Source organism: Pelodiscus sinensis, chromosome 2, assembly GCF_049634645.1.
Source record: "Pelodiscus sinensis isolate JC-2024 chromosome 2, ASM4963464v1, whole genome shotgun sequence".
Classification (NCBI taxonomy): Eukaryota; Metazoa; Chordata; order Testudines; family Trionychidae; genus Pelodiscus; species Pelodiscus sinensis.
In genome coordinates this window covers 71,445,643-71,465,609 of record NC_134712.1, presented here as the reverse complement: position 1 = coordinate 71,465,609, position 19,967 = coordinate 71,445,643, and the positions used below count along the sequence as shown (strand labels likewise).

The window sequence follows — 19,967 nt, the reverse complement described above, 5'->3', positions numbered from 1 at the left end:
AGATTAGACTACCCGGCATAGGAAAATGAAGCGGCGATTTAAATAATCACCGCTTCATTTAAATTTAAATGGCGGCCATGCTAAGCCGATCAGCTGTTGGTCGGCTCAGCTTGATATTCTGGATGCTCCGCGGTCGACATCAAAAGCCTTTGTCGACCTCCCAGGTATGCCTCATCAAAAAGTCTTAAGGGTCCAGTTTGAATCTGGGGTGACACAGATTCCCTCTAACACATGGTGAACCTGTGCATATGAGACAGGCTCCAAATCGATCAGGACACTGCGTGCTTTACTCCTTCTACTCTAATACCGCTTCAGCAGGGGTTGAAGAAAATGTCTCACCTATCGTCAATATTTCCTATCAAGTGGTCTGGTTGTTCTAAGTAGCTGGAAAATGTTCCAGTCTGAAATTGGGAAATAGTAGTCTAAGTACAGGCAGTCCCCGACTTACGCGGATCCGACTTACGTCGGATCCGCACTTACGAACGGGGCTTTCTTGCCCCGGAGGTCGAGGTGGCGGGTTCCTGCCTGCGAGCTCCGGGGCGAGAAAGCCCCGTTCGTAAGCTGCTCCCGGTGCCCCTGGTCTGCTGGAGACGGTCTCCAGCAGACCAGGGGCACTGGGACTGAAGCCGCACCAGCAGCGGGTTCCCGGGCTTCTGAGGCTTTGCCAGAGCAAAGTCTCAGAAGCCCGGGAACCCGCCGCTGCTGCGGCTTCGCTCCGGTGCCTGTGGTCTGCTGGGGACAGTCCCCAGCAGACCACAGGCACCGGGACTGAAGCCGCAGCCGCGGCGGGGTCCCTCGCCTCTGAGACTTTGCCAGAGCAAAGCCTCAGAGGCGCGGCACCCCGCTGCCGCTGCGGCTCTGCTCCCCGTGTCCCTGGTCTGCTGGGGGGGGGGGGGGTAGCGCAGCTAGTGTGCCCCCCCCCCAGCAGACCAGGCTTTTGATGTGGACCCTGAGGCAGAGCAGCTGGGGCGCTGCCGATTGGTCCTGCAGCGCCGCTCTGGGCACTACTGGACCAACCCGGCAGCACCCCAGCTGCTCTGCCCCAGGTCCTGATTCAGCCGCTGCTGGTCAGTTTCAGCAGTGTCTGAATCAGGGCGCCTGGGGCAGAGCAGCTGGGGTGCTGCTGGGTTGGTCCAGTAGCGCCGAGGAGCGAGGAGCGGTGCTACTGGAGCAACCCAGCAGCACCCCAGCTGCTCTGCCCCAGGCGTCCCCAAGTCAGCCGCTGCTGAAACTGACCAGCGCTGACTACAGGAAGCCCGAGGCAGAGTTGCTCTGCCCCAGGCTTCCTGGAATCAGCCGCTGATCAGTTTCAGCAACAGCTGACTTGGGGTTCTTAAGTTGAATCTGTATGTAAGTCAGAACTGGCGGTCAGTTTCAGCAGCGTCTGAATTTGGACGCCAGTTCCGACTTACATACAGATTCAACTTAAGAACAAACCTACAGTCCCTATCTTGTACGTAACCCGGGGACTGCCTGTACCTTAAACAACCTGCTATCATAAAGCGTTCTAGACGCAGGGACTTTGCAGTAGCTATAATTTAAGTGAAGTCTATCGTAGCATCACTCACTGCCGTAGTATAAGTTCTAAGGTCAGATATGACCTTAGATGATGAAATTCAGATTAATCTTTTCCCAGAAATGCTATGGTGATGTTGTCACATGTGAAGGGGCTGCTGCATCAATGATTCTGGATGACAAATGGTTGTAGGGTCCTACCAGCCTCTCTGTTTCACGGTTTAACATTTGGTCATTGATTATTAGCTGGAAATATGGGATCCATGAGCCCCTGCATATGAACTGACATAATTGTTCCACCTTGTGGGCATGAGAAAAGTCCATGAGGAATTGGTCAAACCAGTAGTTCAGATCCAGGATGTGTCTGACCATATACCATGGACCTGATGACCTCTTGGTTGAAAATAGCGTTCATCATGATGGGCACAAAGTTCTGACCATCACGATGGAGAAGTCTCTGTCACTATCCCTTTTTACCAAGATTGATAAAATAATATTTTGTGGATCTTATAGAGCACCGTGAACACTGAAGATTACTTGTGTTCATTTTGTCTTTAGACTCAGGAAATGTGTGCATATGGTAGAACTGTTCTGTCCTTGGACTGACTTCTCTCTTGTACTGGAGGCAGGTTGTGGAGAACATAGACTCTGTTCCCCTGACAACTTTGTTACACTTTATGACTGGCAAAAATAAAATGAGTTAGGCTTGGCACATCACCTAACCAAATCTTATAAAATAATGTCAGGAGTTGGACCTGAGATTGAAAGGTATTGTATTATATAGCAGCATCATTGTTTTTCCAATACAGAGCAGATATATACAGAAATGTGTATTGAACATTTCTGCGTTATTATTGATAATTCTAGCATTTCCATCTAGTAATGGACCAATTCCATTGTTAGTAACAAGTACAAGTATAGCTGGTAGCCTGTGTGATGGCAAATATTTTGTCATTTACAAATGTGTGCATATTTCCGAGCATCCACAATTCAGTTGCTATGCAGAATGATTGTCTCCAAGAGCTGCTGCCTAATTTGAGTGGTCGTGGAGAGAGACTGGAGATTAAGGCATAGGAAATGGCAACAATAGTGCAGACCCAGTGGTTAATTCTGTCTGCATCATATTTTCCACTTACGTGCCAAAAGGTAGCATTACATATTGTGGGTATATATACATATGTAGGTAAATGGTTTCACCTATATTTGGTTGAAAATATGGAATTTAATAATTTTGGTAGGGAAAAGATAATATTTTTCATTAAAAAGTGCAGAAAATGTCTCCATTTTCACACCAAATTTTAATTCAAAATTCCCCTTTCCAGTCTTACACTACAGTATTTTATAATCCTACATATTTACAAAAATTGTGGCTGTCCAGTTTTACACCCAAACAGATATTTTTTGTCATCTGTATTTATTTTCTTATAGGCCTTTGTCCTCTTGTATAATTCCTTTTAAATCCTTTGGGGAATTCTATTAATTATAGGCCAGTTTTCCCCTCCCAAGAAAAAAATAAAAGCATGATACTGGGTGATAAGTGTATAATCACATGACATAATGCACTTGATTTAGAAGAGCCTTTTAAAGCTGGATCACTTATTTTAATACAGGTTGGACCGCCCTTGTCCGGCACCCTCGGGACCTGATCGGTTCCAGAGGAGGAGAGATTTGTGGGAGGGGGCACCAGCCTCCCCACTGGGCTCCTCTCCCAAGCCTCCTGACCCTGCAGGCTGCAGCAGCCCTGCTAGAGCTCTGAGTTTCATAAGCTACAGCAAACCCTCTACAGCTCCCTGTGGCCCCACCGCCCTGCTGGCCTTACAGCAGCCTTACCACCCCACCAGAGCTCCCTTGCCTCTGGCACCCCACCAGAGCTCCTGGCAGTCCTGACAACCTCGTGACAGGATTGTTGCCCTGCCCAAGCCCTGGGAGTTCCAGCTCCCCTGCCCTACCAGCTGCGGGCTCTCGTGCTCCACTCTCCCCATGAGCCAACTCTACTCTGAGCCACCAACAACCTTTGCCTCTGGGGCTTTCTAGTCCGCAACATCCAGGATCCTTCTGGACCACAGATGTTGCCAGACCAGTGTGTCCTGGACCACAGAGGTTCAACCTGTAATGTGAGATCACTCAATAACTTCATTAACTTCCTGGGTTATTTGGGCTCAGACATAATTTATAATTTATTTAAGAAATATATAGAATCATAGAACACTAGAACTAGAAGGAACCTTGAGAGGTTATCAAATCCAGTCCCCTGCCCTCACGGCATGACCCAGTACCGTATAGACCATCCCTGATAGATGTCTATCTAACCTGCTCGTAAATATCTCCAGAGATGGAGATTCCACAACATCCCTAGGCAACTTATTCTAGTGCTTAATCACCCTGACAGGAAGTTTTTCCTAATGTCCAACCTAAACCTCCTTTACTGCAGTTTAAGCCCATTGCTTCTTGTCCTATCATCAGAGGCCAAGGAGAACAATTTGTCTCCCTCCTCCTTGTGACACCCTTTTAGATATCTGAAAACCCCTGTCATGTCCCCTCTCAGTCTTCTCCTTTCCAAACTAAACAAGCCTAATTCTTTTAGTCTTCCTTCATAGGTCACGTTCTTTAGACTATTAATTGTTCTTGTTGATCTTCTCTGGAGCTTCTCCAATTTCTCCACATCTTTTCTTGAAATATGGTCCCCAGAACTGGACACAGTACTCCAACTGAGGCCTAATCAGCACAGAGTGGAGTGAAAGAATGACTTCTCGTGTCTTGCTCACAAGATTCCTGTTAATGCATCCCACAATCATGTTTGCTTTTTTTGCAATAGCATCACACTGTTGGCTCATATTTAGCTGTGGTCCACTATAACCCTAGATCCTTTTCTGTAGTACTCCTTCCTAGACAGTCGCTTCCCATTCTATATGTGTGAAACTAATTGTTCCTTCCTAAGTGGAGCATTTTGTATTTCTCCTTATTAAACTCATTCTATTTACCTCAGACCATTTCTCCAGTTTGTCCAGATCATTTTGAATTATGACCCTATCCTCCAAAGCAGTTGCAGTCCCTCCCGGTATATGTGATACTTCAAAGCAGTGATGTAAAAAGAATTATTAATAGTTTTATAAATAAATGGGAGACAGTATTGATTTTAGGGGAGATGTTCTGGATTGGCCTATTCAGTGCCTTCTCAGGTAACAGCAGCTGTATGGGGCAGAGTGCACCCATGTGAATATTGCTGTGTCCCTTCTGAAGTGCCACCAACACTTGCATTCTAATGGAACTGCAGAAAACATCCCCACATTTTGTTGCTATGCCGATCCTTCAGTGGGGGAACCCATCCACAAACCTTTCTACCAAGGATTTAAATTAGATCTTGGTAGAAAATTCCTAGTCAGTTAAATTTCATGTTATTGTTAGGCATTACCATGTCCTGTTATGAAAACAGCCACTGGGGTGTGATAGATTTTCTTTAAGTATAATCTTTTTAAATTAAGTTTCTGGTTTGAATTCTTCATAAAAGATTTGTAGACTTGTTTAACCGCTGCCATTGTGCTTAATCAGACAAAATAGAAATTCAAAGCCTTACAGAAAAAATATTAAGCTTTCAAGAAATGTTTGGTGTTCCAGCTCATTAATGTGCTATCTCTGTAGGACAACATTTCTTAAAGACCATAAAAATTAATAGTGTATTTAAAAAGTGCTTTATTGGCATGTTTCTCCAAATTCTAATTTAGCTCTAGCTCTTAATTGTGCTGTCTCCATGGATGGGATGTAGAAGTAAATGCTCCCTTTGGCATCAGACATTTAAATTTTCTTCTCATGCTTTTTCAGTTCAGGTGGAAATTAATCCTTTGAGATATGCAGTACACACAAAGGTTTTGATGCATGATCCACCAAGTAATACCTTGGGACCAGAGAATTCTTGGTATTCTTTTTAAGTATGGTAGAACATGGGAAATTTCATTCTGATTTCACTTGGGTGTTATATTGACATATGGTTTACACTTTTTTTTCCTGGCAGTGTCACTTTCAATATAACCTTTTATTTGGAACTGGAATATTGGTGAGGAATAGTAGGAAAAAGTGGGGTTGAGAAACCTGCTTTTCCCCCCTTCTTAGCAATTGGATTCTTCTTTATTCCTGATTCTTCCATTTCAGTGGAGCAAAAGTTCAGTGCTCTAAAGCAGGACACTACTTCCTGGTCCTGCTGCAATCTTTGAATCGATTTCTTTGCTCTTCTTAATTAAAGTAACAGTACCTGATATTAGGCTTTCTTATTCATAAGAAATGGAGATAGGAAGCAACTTGGATTGTTTGGAAATTAAGAATTCCACTATGTGAAAATGTTGAGGTTTTGGTATGCGTTTCTGATCAGGAATGAAACCAAAACTTCTGTGTTTCAAATTTTTTTTTTAAAGCACCCCTGCCTTCCCTCTCTTCCCCTCCCCCCCAAAAAAAAAACAGAATGGGAGAGGGAACACAGAATAGCAATAGACCAGTGATTCAGGCATCCAGGTGGAAAACAAGACACGCAGGTTCAGGTCCCTCTCTGCTCTGTCTGACTCAGACCAGGGACTTTAACTCATGCCTCTCTCATGAGTGCTTGAATCATTGGGCTATTGACTCTCTGTTTTCCTGATTAAAGTTTCATCAAAACTTTAAGTATTAAGGAGGGTGCTCTGCCTGATGCAGACCAGTGACATGGCTCTCCCACACCCCAGCTGTCTGCCCTAACCACTTGTTTATTCTGGGCATGCATGCACTCTCTTCCCTAGTCAAAATGAGGCAATCTTTCTTACCTAAACCTTTGTTGAAACCAAACCAGTTTGTGTCAGCACATCTGAATTTTCTCACTAAAAATGTATTGAAATTTCCCAACTAGTTATAGAAATGACTGACATGATCATCCAGTCCTTTTGCCTAGCAATGTGTGATTTGTTTCTTATAGTACATATTTTGTCCAAGTAAGTTTGTATGTGTATTATTCCTATATTTTGTTTTCCTTCTTGAGATTTAATCCCACACACCCTGAAGTCAGATGGGCTTGTTGCCAGGGCTTTTAATAAACAGGGTTCAGATCGCAGGCACAGTGATTTTTTTCCCCTGTAATAACTAATCCATTATCTTAATATTAGATTAGTGTAATTGTCAGGATCAATCTTATTTCCTGTTAGGAAAATCTGTCACTTTTACTTTTCTCCAATGTTTCAGCCTAATTAAATTAACTAGCGAGATGTTAGAATTTCAACCTTGAAATACAATGCAGTTTCCTAATAATAAGGATATTGAACATTGGAACTGCTTAACAAGGGATGTGTGGGACTCACCAGCTCTCAGAATCATTAAGACAAGATTATATATCTTTTTGAGATGACTTTAATGAAGTTGGGGAGGGGAGAGGAATCTAGGGCCTGCGTGTGCAATGGACAGCTTGAGTGGTTGTGATGTTCTCTCCTAGCCTTAGATTTTGTGAATCTTGTTTACTCCCTCACTTCATGGTCCATGGAGAGAATGGGAAGCTATGTATTGTTTGCATTATGTTCAAATCACTTTCAGAACTGCATTAAAACAATTACTATAAATAAATCTACTGCTTCAGGGCTTCACCTGGCTGTCTCACTTGGGTTCAGGAAGAATATTTTTCCTGCAGATGAACAGTTGGCCAACTGAATTTTGGAGTGGGAGAGAGGTGTGTGTGTGTGTGTGTGTGTGTGTGTGTGTGTGTGTGTGTACGTACACGTTCTTTTTGCCTTCGTCAGAATTATCATGAATGGCCACAGTTGGAGATGGAATACCAAAATGAGAGGACCAGTGCTTTGAGGTGATATGAAGAATCTTATTTCTTAAATGGTTGGCTGGTGTATCTTGCTTGCATGCTTAGAGTTTATCTGATTGCCTGTTTGTGGTCAAGAATAAGTTTTCCTGCAAGTCACATTGGCAGGAACCTTGGGAGTTTTTGCCTTTGTCTGTATTTGGAGCAACATAACCTGCTAGAAATACCTGAACATCTCTGTTATCAATTTCCTGCCATTTCAGGGACATCAGGCATTGGTGGCACCTAGATCTTCCCTGTTTCCTGCCTGTGGCATATAGTTGTTTAGTCTCTGAAGACTGAAAAAGCTTTAGTCTACCCAATTTACTGTCAAGTATCACAGGGGTAGCCATGTTAGTCTGAATCTGCAAAAGCGGCGAGGAGTCCTGTGGCACCTTATAGACTAACTGAAGTGTAGGAGCATAAGCTTTCGTGGGCAAAGACCCACATGCATCTGACGAAGTGGGTCTTTGCCCACGAAAGCTTATGCTCCTACACTTTAGTTAGTCTATAAGGTGCCACAGGACTCCTCGCCGCCAATTTACTGTGTTCATCATGGGTTTGTGCACAAGATTTAATAGCTTGTGGTTATACCAAGGTCAGACTAGAAGATGATCTAATGAGCACCTCAGAACTTGAATTCTATGAAAACTATGAAATCTTTGTGTACGTTTTGCAGTAGTTTCTGGATGCAGTAAATTTATTATCTCAATTCCTTTATACATTAGGTTTTGTGTCATTAGACTGGATAATTTGTACAACATATGTTCAGATTTTTCAAGTATTCCATTATCTGTTCTTTTTCAGTAGCTAGTTTTACAAGATCTTGCTCCATTTTTTAAAGCATTCAGACGTCTCAATTTTTCTTCTTGTGTACAGATTTTAAAAGGAGTTAAATGTTAGCCATTTTTACTGATTAGTTCAGTTCTCTTATTCACTTTTACCTCTTTGGTTATCATTAACTCAGTTTGCTTTTCTGTCATCCTCCTTCTTTGAAGCTTTAACTGATTGAATCTGTTTTTTCTGTTTTCAGTACAAATTTTCTTTAACCTCAAACTTTTAAATGTATTTTATAAACTCCCAGTCTCTCCCCAGTTCTTACTTCTTTATTCTTTTTCAAAGAAAATTTTGACTGATATCCCTTAATTATTTTGGGCCAGATCCTCAGTTGATATGAATCGGTGCCACTTCACAGTGGAGGTATACTGATTAACACCAGCCAAAGAAATATCACTCACTATCTCGTAGAATTCCACATCTTTTAACGACAGCAGTGGACTATAGTGCTTAATCATATTACACTTCATCAGATTTCTCAAACCCTCAAAATGTTCTTATCTTGAATCTGTTTCTCCTGCTCTGTCATTCTTTTCCTTAGTAAAATTAGTTTAGGTAGTGGTCCATCCTTCGTTATTGTTCTTTGATTCTCAAACACTTCCTTTGGATTAGTTTAAAAAATAGATGCTGGGCAATTTCTCCTTTAGTTGGAGTGGTTTCACTTTTTGGATCATTAAATTGTGTAATTTAAGAACTGTTTGTTGTTTAAAGTCTGTTCTGATTAAATTTCTTTGCCCCATAGATATTTGTTAAAATCTCCCATTGGCACTGGAGCATAAAAAAACTAGTTTAGGAATTTTTTGTTCTCTCTCCTGTCCCTGTGATGTCCACAGTCATGTCTGATTTGTTGTTCATTCCTTGCATCTTTACCCAGAGAATTTCTGTATAGTACATAGAAACTAAATTCGCACCTTTTTTTATCAGTTCCTTTTTCATGGATGTAGGTCATCTTCTCTACTTGGAATCTCTAATTCAGTTCATGCTAGATGTTTGAGCTGATCAAAGTAATGAATGATTCAGACCTTGGTCCCCTTACATGTAAGGTATATAAGCTCTGCAGCAACAATGCATTAAGCTTCGGATCAAGAAAGCAAGTAGCATGCTACTTGCCAGCAGCTGCTGATCTTGTATTGACTTTGCAGGGAAATGCTATTGCTGTATTCAGTTCCCTTCCCCTTCCTTCTCCCCCCCCCCCCCAAAAAAAAAGAGAGAGAGAGAAGCAGCTTAGAGCCCCAACCCTCCAAAGAGAACTACCCAGCCGGACACCTGCGTCCCCACTGTTGTCAGTGGAGGCCCTGTACAGTTTTCCTTGCAGCATTGAGGCACCCAGCTCCCAGACTCCTCCTTGATCAATCTTTCTGTTTTCACTACTTTGCATTTTAAAACATACTCTTGTGTTCCTTAGCTCATAAAACAGAGTATTATGAGGTAGGTCATCAGCTGTGAAATGATTCAATTTGTAAAACTGTGCTAGAGAAAGATAAATCAAGTAAACAACTAGGTAGATATGGTTAAATATTATTAAATGTGGCTCTGACATCTGCTCTTCTCTCTTTCCAGATTTGGGAAGGGGGAGGGCAGTTGGAATTATGTTTGCAGTTAAAATTAGTGTGCTGGCATGCTGAGAATTGCAACACTGTGCACTAGCAGATGACAGAACAAGCAGTGAAATCGTTATCTCTTAGCAACCTTAAAGAATGTATAATGAACTATACTGAGTGTGAGGTACCTTTGACCTGAACAAATTAGTTCCTACTAAATCCCTTTCTGTCTGGTATTATCTTTTTTTGTTGGTAGTGTTGTTGTTACATCAAATCTATAATAATTTTCCTGTATCTGGAATGCATTGTATTTATTGACTTTTTTTTCCTAGTTAATAATTTATTATCTGCATAATTTCAACATTCACCGATAAAAGAAAATATGTCCAGTATTCAATAATACTAGAATTGTTGTAATCACTTATTGCAATTGAGGTGGTTAAATACTATTTTCATAATGGGTTTTTACTTCTGTAAAAAGTAAAAATAATGTCTGTTTTAACACACTCAACTTTTTCACCCTTCTACATTACATTTACATGGTTTCTGCTGGATTTTTTTAATTGTTAATGTTTTATTTTTCCCTTTTAATGTTTTTGTTAAGGAATTTTTTTCAGATGGCATGGGAACTAGGTTTCTTCAGCATGGAGAAACATGCTAAAGTTACTGCCTTCATTATATTACATTACATTTAATTAACTTGTTTGTGTACTGTATTCCAGGAAGATGCACAAGTACAGTAATGATCTGGATTTTTGGCTGTGTACAACTCTAGGCATACTTGGATGCAAGATAGATAGCAGTGATTAAACCCACATCAATCAGTTGTAAATTGAGTAATCATCAGTATACTGATGATTTTTTAAATAGACCCATAGATGCTGGATTAGGCCACTTGCATTTACAGTAATGACTATAATGAAAATGCTGTTTTTAATACTAATAGTTGATTTCCTTTGTTATTCCCACTTCCTATCCCTTCCCATTCCCCTTAATTGGAACTCTATTCTTATGTAATCTTAGTTGAAGCTGTTTCTGACAGTGTCTTCTGCTACCATCGGCTTATTTTCTAGATGGGAAGTGATGGAGTTTTGCGCCTCAGTAGTTCCGCTCTAAATAATGAATTCTTTGCATATGCAGCACAAGGGTGGAAACAACGATTGGCAGAAGGTAACTCTCTATTTGTTCTCAGATTTACCAAATATTATTTTTTTATTTCATAGCCAAAATAAAAATATATATATTTGAAAAATATTTTAGTGTGGAAAATGCATACATTCAGCAAGAATAATTGCTGACTCAGTTTTGAATTTATTCTAGAGAATCTCTTTTCAGTTACTAATTTTATAGTTTGCTGTGCTAGCTTATTTGGACAGTTTAAAAATAACTAAATAAGCATTTTCATCACTGTCAGCTTTAGAAACATAAATGCATGTGACTAAATCCCACCAATATACTTTGGAAATACCAAAGTTATATGCTAATTACAATCTTCCAGGTCACACTCACCTTTGTTTTGCATTGAATTACTGTTTGGATGGCTGCAACAAAATCAAGTGTATCTGTGTAACTTTGTACATTATGTAACGGTCCAGTATCAGAGTAAACTTAGACAACTTTTATTCAATATGTTAGTATGTGTTTTTTAGGAGAGTTTACTCCAGAAATGCAGTTGCGCATCAGACAAGAGATTGAAAAGGAAAAGAAAACAGAACCTTGGAAGGAAAGATTCTTTGAAAGATTTTATGGTGAAAAGTAAGTATTGGACAAAAACCAATTTTGTTTCATTTTATTTTAGATGGAAATGAAAATATTCTGTGCTTCAAATAGCCATTGTACGTATGTTGTAATACTTAAACCAGTTATCAAAGGCATTGTGGGTAAATGAAATAAGAAATTGTGTAAACATATTGTGGCAAATCAGCATTTACATAAAAAATGCATTTTATGAGGTTCAAAACTCATCCATAATAATTCATTCCATGCAGAATTTAAGACCAAGTCTGAATGTGTAAATAAATTTTATTTTAAAAGTATTGTACAAGTTGTCCCTCCCTGAACCGGGACTTTCTGGTCTGGCAATATCCGTGGTACTGCTGGACCTTGGATGGTCCTGGACTAGAGCGCCCTGGGGCTGAAAGCCCCATGCACGGCGAGACTAGTGGTCGTGTGGCCAGAGCTTCAGCAGCAGTAACAGGGCAGAAGCAACCTGACGGACAGCCTGGCCGGGGCTGTAGCAACCCACCTGGGGCCAGGACAGTTCGTGTATGTTGGCCTGGCAGCAGGGCTGGAGCTGCGGCAACCCAGCAGGAACCATGGCAGACCTGCAGCCTGATTGAGGCCGCGTACTGGCCCACCGGTAGGGCTGGTGCTGCTGCAGCAACCCAGCTAAGACCAGAGCAGCTTAACCAGGGCCATGTGTCACCCATCAGAGGTGCTGGTCTGGTGCTGCTGCAGGGGACCAAAGCTGCATGCCACCGTGCCAGCAGAGAAGTGGGGTCGTCGTGTTGCTCAGCCGGCAGCATGGCTGAAAGAGCCAGCAGTGGGGAGGGGTAGCAGGCTGACGGAGATGGTGGCAGGGAATCTCCCCTGATCTGGCAAATTCCCTCACCCAGGACTGTTCAGGTCCCGAGGGTGCCAGATCAGGGAGGTCCAACCTGTAGCAAGTCAGTTTTTATCTGAAACTATAAACAATGTTTTTACAAAATCTGAGACCAATAGTGCTGTTTTTCTGTTGTTATTAAAAAAAACAGTTTAAACAAATGTCTCCTGAGGTGTTTCTGATTCAGACATTCCAGCATTGGACTAAGTGCACAAAGTATGGAGGTGAAATGGACTAGAGAATAACATCACAGAAGTGAAACTGAGTAATCCAATTTTGTTTTCTGAGTTGAGGTACAAAAACAAAACAAATATCAGAAGGGGGGGGGGGGCAAGATGTATCAAACCAAAGGCTTAGCTGGTCTAAGTTGTCATAGCTCTGATGTCAGTATAGCTATCTCAATTTATAACAGCTCAAGATCTGGACCTTACATTTTTTGTTTTAAAAATCTAATATAGGTAAGGAAATTGTTTGTTGGATTTTTTTTAAACCCAAGAATGTCCTTTTAATTAGTTTTTAAGAAGTCAGTCTAGCTGTCTTTGACCTGTATAGGTGTTAAAATATAAAATAATATTGAGTTTTTTGGAGGTTTGTGTAATTTTTTTTGTGCACATGTAACTTTAAAGTGACTTCAGTTTATAACTTAGAATACTTCCTATGGAAAATTTGTGTGGCTAATATATGTGTTTAATAGACAGAAAAGGCCCAAAGTAGCCACTATAATATGTGGGATTGTTTATATTTTATTTACTTTAAAACTGCCTTTGTTTAATTTATGCAATCAAGGACACTCAGAGGCCAAAACCTACATAAACATGAAAGTCAGGATTACGACAGTAAATGAAGCATTGAGCCTTGACATTACACCACATGCACTAACTTGCTCGATCCATTGATTTCACACCCCTGCAGTATTTAGGCAAAACAAGGCAGCAAATTAAAGGACTGAATTTAAAGTTCAACTTTACATTTCATTGCTAGCTGCTATCTCATAACATGATCATTATTTGCACATCATTTTTATCTATTACACTAAAGCATCACAATGTGTTTAAAAAGAGCAGTTCTGTTATCAAGTGGTAGACCATTTTCCTTGAAATCCTGGAGACCTGGATATAATCCTGCTGTAGACATCTTCATTTAAATATATGTAAAACTAGCCATTTGCTTATGGAGTCTGATGACCTTTATTTATGCATGTTAGTATAAAAGTAAGAGTTACAAAACTTTGCATTAAGGAGAGGACTATCTTGAAAGATTGCCTTTGGACTTTCTACTATAATTAGAAACTTAAACACACATTAAGTAAAATTATTATCTTACTTTAAAGGAAATCGTGTTCAAAAAATACACTGAGTAACATGTTCATCGGGGGTAGTGTTAATTATTTTAAGGGTGCCTAATGGCCAACAGATAAGGTTCAGTATGCAATGATACATGGCAGTAGTTGTTTCACAGTAGGTTCCAGATAGTAATGCAGGGTGTCATAATACTCAGTTTCTTTTCACCATTAGACTGAGCCTGTTTTTCAGTATCTGTTCTGCCTTATCTGCATGTTTCTTGTCTGACTAATCTTCTAGCATCTACTATTTTACCCTTCCAGGTCTCTCTTCTGCTTGACTTATATCAAGTGTTTTCATAATGGATTACTGTTTGTCTGGCAACATCCTTACTAGCATTCAGTCTACTTGCTGCTTGCTACCCTGTTTTGACTTGGGTTTTGTAAACTTGTTTTGAATAGGGTTTGGATGGTGTGCCTTCAACTAATTTGATCCTATTAAAATGGAAACTTTTGATTGCTCCAATTCTTTGTGAGCTATTCCTCAAGTGTCTTTTCAGTAAACTGGGTCTCATGTTGGGATCTGACTGATTCTCATTGGGGCTTTTGTTATGACTTTCACTGAGTTATCTGCTTATACATATACCATAGCCTGGCTCTCAAGTTTCATCTAAAGAGAGATCTTCAATAAATTGAAACCCTTTGGGATCATCCTGTTCAAACCTCCTTTTAATTCATAGTTGTAGGCTGTAAGCTGGAGGTCTTCTAGCTATTTGCTGTACTCTGTACATTACATAATATACAGTAAGGCCTCCTTCCTATTTTCTATTTTCTCCATGACCATTCTGGTTCTCTGACTTTGAAATAGTAAATATTTGGTCAATTGATATTCTTAATCGTGACCAGATTATATGTCATTTCACGTACATTAACTTTGCATTTTTAGAAGGAACATGATTGTCACCTGATGAATCCTACTCCAGTGGTCTTATCCCATAATGGCTACCGCTTTTCCTCTTCTCAGAAATTGAACTGACTGTGGTGATGCTCTGATCTCTAGGCACTGACATTAGACCAGTACCCTCTGAATTTTAATGCTGTTTAAAACCCTTAATTAAATGCCAAAATAGTCACATTGATTTCCCTTAACTATGGATTACTGATCGTCCATGTAGCTTTGATGCTTATTTTTAATTTCAAGATTGGCTATCAGACTTTACCAAATAATTCCACATTTATCAGTTATAAGTACTTTCAGTACAGTGAGCACATTTAAGCTACGTCTGCACTGCAGGCTTTTTGTACAAGAACAGCCATTCTTGTGTAAAAAATTGCAGAGCATCTACACTCTGTTCTTGCGCAAGTAAATTTACAGTGTAGTGTCAGAAAACAGGGCTTCTTCCAGAAGAGTTATTCCTCTCCCCACGAGGAATAAGCCCTCTTGCGCAAAAGCTCTTCCACAAGAAGGTAGTGTAGACAGGTAACATGAATTCCTTGCGCAAGAAACCCCTATGGCTAAAATGGCCATCAGAGCTTTCTTGCGCAAGAGAGCGTCCACACTGCCATGGATGCTCTTACACAAAAGCACATGGCAGTGTGGACGCGCTCTTGTGGAAGATCTTTTGCACAAGAACTCTTGCACAAAACAGTTCTAGCACAAGAAGCCTGCAGTGTAGATGTAGCATGCCTGTCAATCTGATACTTTCCATGGAATTGCAGACTTGTTGTCTGTCTCTTTAAGACCTGCCAGTTGTACAGGCTGTTACCGTCTTAAAACCAGTGATCTTAAGGCATTTCTGTGTTGCAATCTGCTTTCTTCATTATTCTCTGAGCCCATGGGAACATCTTTTAAGTCATAATATCAAAAAGAGTATTGCCCTATGTCTTTATTGAATACATACCATTAAAAGGGCATTGTCACATAAAAAAATGGAGTAGATTCAACATATTAATCCCTCCTCCTTTTTATTTCCATTGTATCTCTTCCCTGTCATTGAAATTATTAGTTATAATCTATTTGATTCTTCTGCTGATATATTTTTCAATATTACAATGTTTTTCTTTTATTTATTCTATTTTTTTTAATATATGCAGGGGTGGTGGAATAATTTTATATTTGGGCTGTGATCATGGAAGCCGTACATTTCATTTCAGTTGTTACTACTTCAAACCAGAAAGTGTGGCAGCAACCCCAGCACCACCATTTCCAGTACCACTGTCCATATTACTTAGTGATTGATAGACATTTTGGCTATGTCTAGACTCAAGCCTTTTTTGAAAGAGGCTTTTTCAAAAGATATTTTCAAAAAATCCTCTTTCAAAAAAGAGTCTGGATGCTCTCTTTCGAAAAAGCACAGTTTGCATTACATAGCGCCTTTTTTCAAAAAAGCACTTTCAAAAAGCGTTCTTTCTTGTAAAATGAGGTTTTCTGCAGTCGAAAAAACTGCCACATTCTTTCGGTTTACTTTTGAAAGTATGCATCAGCAGCCTAGATGCAGGGGAAGTTTTTTCGAAAAAAGGCCACTTTTTTCCAATAAAAAACCCCCTGTTGTTTATACACACCCTTTATGTGAAATGCACCAGAATGTGTTCATATGTAACAAGACAGAAAACAAAGTCCTCTTACTGGCTTCCATTTGTGTAGTGCCCTACCCTCTTCCTTTTCTTGAGACTGCTTTTGCTTCTCCATTCAGTTCTTTTTGGTTATTGAGTATTGATTGATTATTTTATAATATTATTGTTATTGCATAGTCATCAACACAATCTGTTCAGAATTCCTAATATGTGCTACTAAAAAGTTGATTCATTCCATGAATACTCTATATTTGGAACTGTTATGGTTCAGAACTAAATGAACTTCCGATTTCCTCTGTCAAAGTTTTGCAAATAATTCAGAACCATTGCTTGCTTTATTTCCTGAAATCCTTCATTCTTGCACATCACTCATTTATTCAGTTACATTGTCTTTGCATTGAATTGAGGATGGACTTCATTCAATCTTATGTTATTGACATAGGATACTCAAGACCATCATACTTCTCCTACCTCCACAGCCTAGCATTTGAGTATTTGCCAGCACTCTAGAGTGTCACATTGCTACTGGGCAGTCACCCATGGTCCATTCCAAAAGGTGCTGAGTATTCTCCCGCCCTATTGCCTGTGTTCAGAAATGAGGTGCTGATGGTCTTGAAGGATCATGTTCTTTTTATATAGTTGCTAAATGTACTTGTCATTTTTCAACCTAAACTAATGACTTCATAATTTTTTCCAATTGTCTGCAACTCTTAGCTGTGTTTCACTTGTATTTGTGTGAAGCAATATAATTTTATATGTAAATAATATATAATATTTTAGGTAACAAAAGGATTAAGAAAATATCCAAAAAATGAAGTGTAACCAAGGGTCAACACTGTAACCTTTTGCACTTTCATCACTGAAGATGCACTGACAATAAATTCCTTATTTATTGTGTATGTAAGAATGATGAAGGTGTTTTTGTAGAGAAATCTGGGGAGTTGTATGTTCATAGACCTAAATATTAAAAAACTAAATTTTTTTTTAATGTAAGAGTGCTGTATTACATGCTTCTGAAATAGAATGGAATCAAAAACATTTGAGCTTCCCACTAATATTTTCATACTTGATGTAGTAGACTCCTGATTGGAAAATAAATGAGGATGAATAGGGGTTCTTTTAATCTTCATTGCAAAAAGCATGAAATGATTAAGAATTTCTAAACGGAAAAGAAACAGTTCATCACCCGGAGGCAAGAATGAGTTTTTGAAGTGCAGCTTTGCCTGCTAATTTAGGCACAAATGATATTAACTGATTTTTTTTTCTGAACTGCTTTTAAATTTCATACCAAAATTGCTTTCATTTGATGTAAACAATTCACCTGCAGTAGTTGCAGTGCAGCATTGTGCTTGCACATGTACATCAGAAGGGGCAATGGAGTATAAATAGAAGTGAATTCTGCATTTTATGTGCAATTTGGATAAATTGTCAATGGTTAATTGTGTTTTTAAAATTTCTGAAGAATTACTGATCAATTGTAATATAAGTAATATAGATAAGGAAATTTGTTTTCCTAATTATATAAAGCCAGATCCTCAGCTGGTGTAAATTGTCATCACTCTGTCTCTCCCCCATTATTTTTAATTAGACAATCTCCTTTTAATGGCATGTATTCAGTAAAAGCATAGGACAAAAATCAAGTAATTGCTTAATTCTGTCTGTGATTCTATGGCATGTTAACTTAAGTGGTTTGTATTTTAGGTTGGGAATGTCCCGAGAAGAATCTATGAAGCTTACTGCCGTACAGAATAGTGATGAAGATGAGAATAGTTTACTGTGTGGGGCTTCTGACATGCCTGGTCCTTCTAAACAAACAACTTTTGAAGACCATGAACAAAAAAGCATGAAAATTGCACCTCTTCCTGAAAAAGATTTCTGCCAGTCTCTTTGTAAAGTGGAACAGGTTCCAGTCAAAGATTTAATGGGGGAATCAGATTCTGAGGATATCTTGGTGCCTGATGAATCTGTAATTCAGGAAGAGATTGCTGAGGAAGTTGAGACAAGTATCTGTGAATGCCAAGAGGAGAACCATAAAACAGAACATGAGTTTTCTGAGGAGCCAGTGAGCCCACCTGGTGCTAGCGAAGATGTGGAAGCAGTGCCCCTTGTAGATAACTCTGCATCCTGTGTGGTGATGAATGATGCAATTGATACTTTGTCTCATATTGAAATTAAAGTGGAGTTGAAGTCAGAATGTCCTCAGGAAGACATGTCAGTTGTAATTGATCATCTGGAGGATGGTTTATCACCTGCGCAGTCTGCCTCACCTACAAACTCTGTCAGTGATACAGCAGAGAAGGATTCTGAGTCTACAAAAGAGCTAAGTGCTCCAGAAACACACAAATCTGCTCTACAAGGCTCATTGTTCACTCACGGAGGCATTGCTGTGGATATGGAGCTACAGAGTGACCCTGATGAACAGTTATCTGAAAATGCTTGTATTTCTGAAACTTCCTTTTCCTCTGAAAGCCCAGAGGGACCTTGTATCAGTATTGCCTCTCCAGGAGGTGACACACAATCCACTTCAGAGGAACCTTGTACTCCAGCGTCTCTTGAAACGGCCTGTTCATCTGAGGCATCCAGTGGTGAAAATATTGAAGCTGATAGCCAGCAAAAGACTATTGAGGAAAGCCTTCACACACCTTTAATGTCAGAAATATCTCCAGTGTCCACTTCACCTGTAATCTCAGAAGCTTCTCTGACTTCAAACTTACCTTTGACGTCAGAGGCCTCACCAGCTTCTAATTTACCTTTAACATCAGAAACCTCTCCAATGTCTGATTTACCTTTAACATCAGAAACCTCTTCTGTGTCTTCTGTACTTCTTGCTTCTGAAACATCTGCGGCAACCAGTTTACCTTTTCTGTCAGAAACATCTCCAATTTCTAATTCACCACAGAGTGAAAGACTTACTCTGCAACAAAGGAAATCACCATGTTTATGTGAAGAATCCCTTTCCCCTTTAAAAGAAGAAACTTCAGCCATTCCTAAGGCATCTCCAGAGGAAAATCTTGTTGTGCAAGAGAAACAGATTCAGAGTATAACTGAAACTATGAAATTGGGTCCACTAGCAATTATACCTGAAAGTTCAATATTGGAAGAACCCCAAAGCAAAAATCTTACTCATCAGTCATGCAGGTCGCACACTGAAACTGAGAAATCTTATATTGCTTCCATTTCAGAGCTCTCTTCTCCAGAAGTGATCAAAATTAAAAATCACAGTGTTCCGCAAAGAGCTGAAAAGAAAGGTGTGCTCTCACCATTAGAGGCATCTGTCGTATCAGAAGGCATAGTGGGGAAAAGCTCTGAACTCCTTCCAGTTAAACCGCATGATAAACTATATACCTCATCTGTAGAAAAGACTTCATTCTTAGAAGTGTGCAGAAGTAAGTCTCACAAACAACAAAGCAATGCCCAGATCCGGCTGGAAAGTTCCCATTCTTCTAAGTTATTAGAAACCACAAAATCACCTGAAGTAAGGATTGAAAATAGAGATTCAGAAGTCCCAAAGAGGAAGACTGCGGAGCAGCACAGTTTTGGAATCTGTAAAGAGAAGAGAGCTAGAATAGAGGATGATCAGTCTAATCGTAATACTGCATTGACAAGTCCATCTGAGAAAGAGCAGCCACCTAGAGAAGAGCCCCGAGTCCCACCTCTCAAGGTAAAGTGATGGTAAAAGCACACTGAGTCAGAAGGCTAAAGATGAGTTATCTGCTGTTGCTTCTGGATTTGTCTGTTTCTCTTCAATGTTTAGCTTAAGGAAAGAAGCAATTACTAGTACCTTTTCTTTCTGTGTGGCACACTTTGAGTTATTTCTAT

At 39.9% G+C, this 19,967-nt stretch overlaps 1 protein-coding gene across 12 annotated transcripts in view; it reads left to right on the top strand.

Annotated features, from left to right (window-relative positions):
* Positions 1-19,967, top strand: part of ASXL3 (ASXL transcriptional regulator 3) — a 160,929-nt gene that overhangs the window by 129,642 nt on the left and 11,320 nt on the right. For 11 of the 12 annotated variants that reach the window (XM_025180831.2, XM_025180832.2, XM_075920751.1 and 8 more), the window contains 3 exons: positions 10,767-10,863; positions 11,343-11,448; positions 17,850-19,809. In XM_025180831.2, the coding sequence (XP_025036616.2) occupies positions 10,767-10,863; positions 11,343-11,448; positions 17,850-19,809 (2,163 nt within the window). The remainder of the gene's footprint in view (positions 1-10,766; positions 10,864-11,342; positions 11,449-17,849; positions 19,810-19,967) is intronic. The other variant, XM_075920757.1, reaches the window with a different exon arrangement.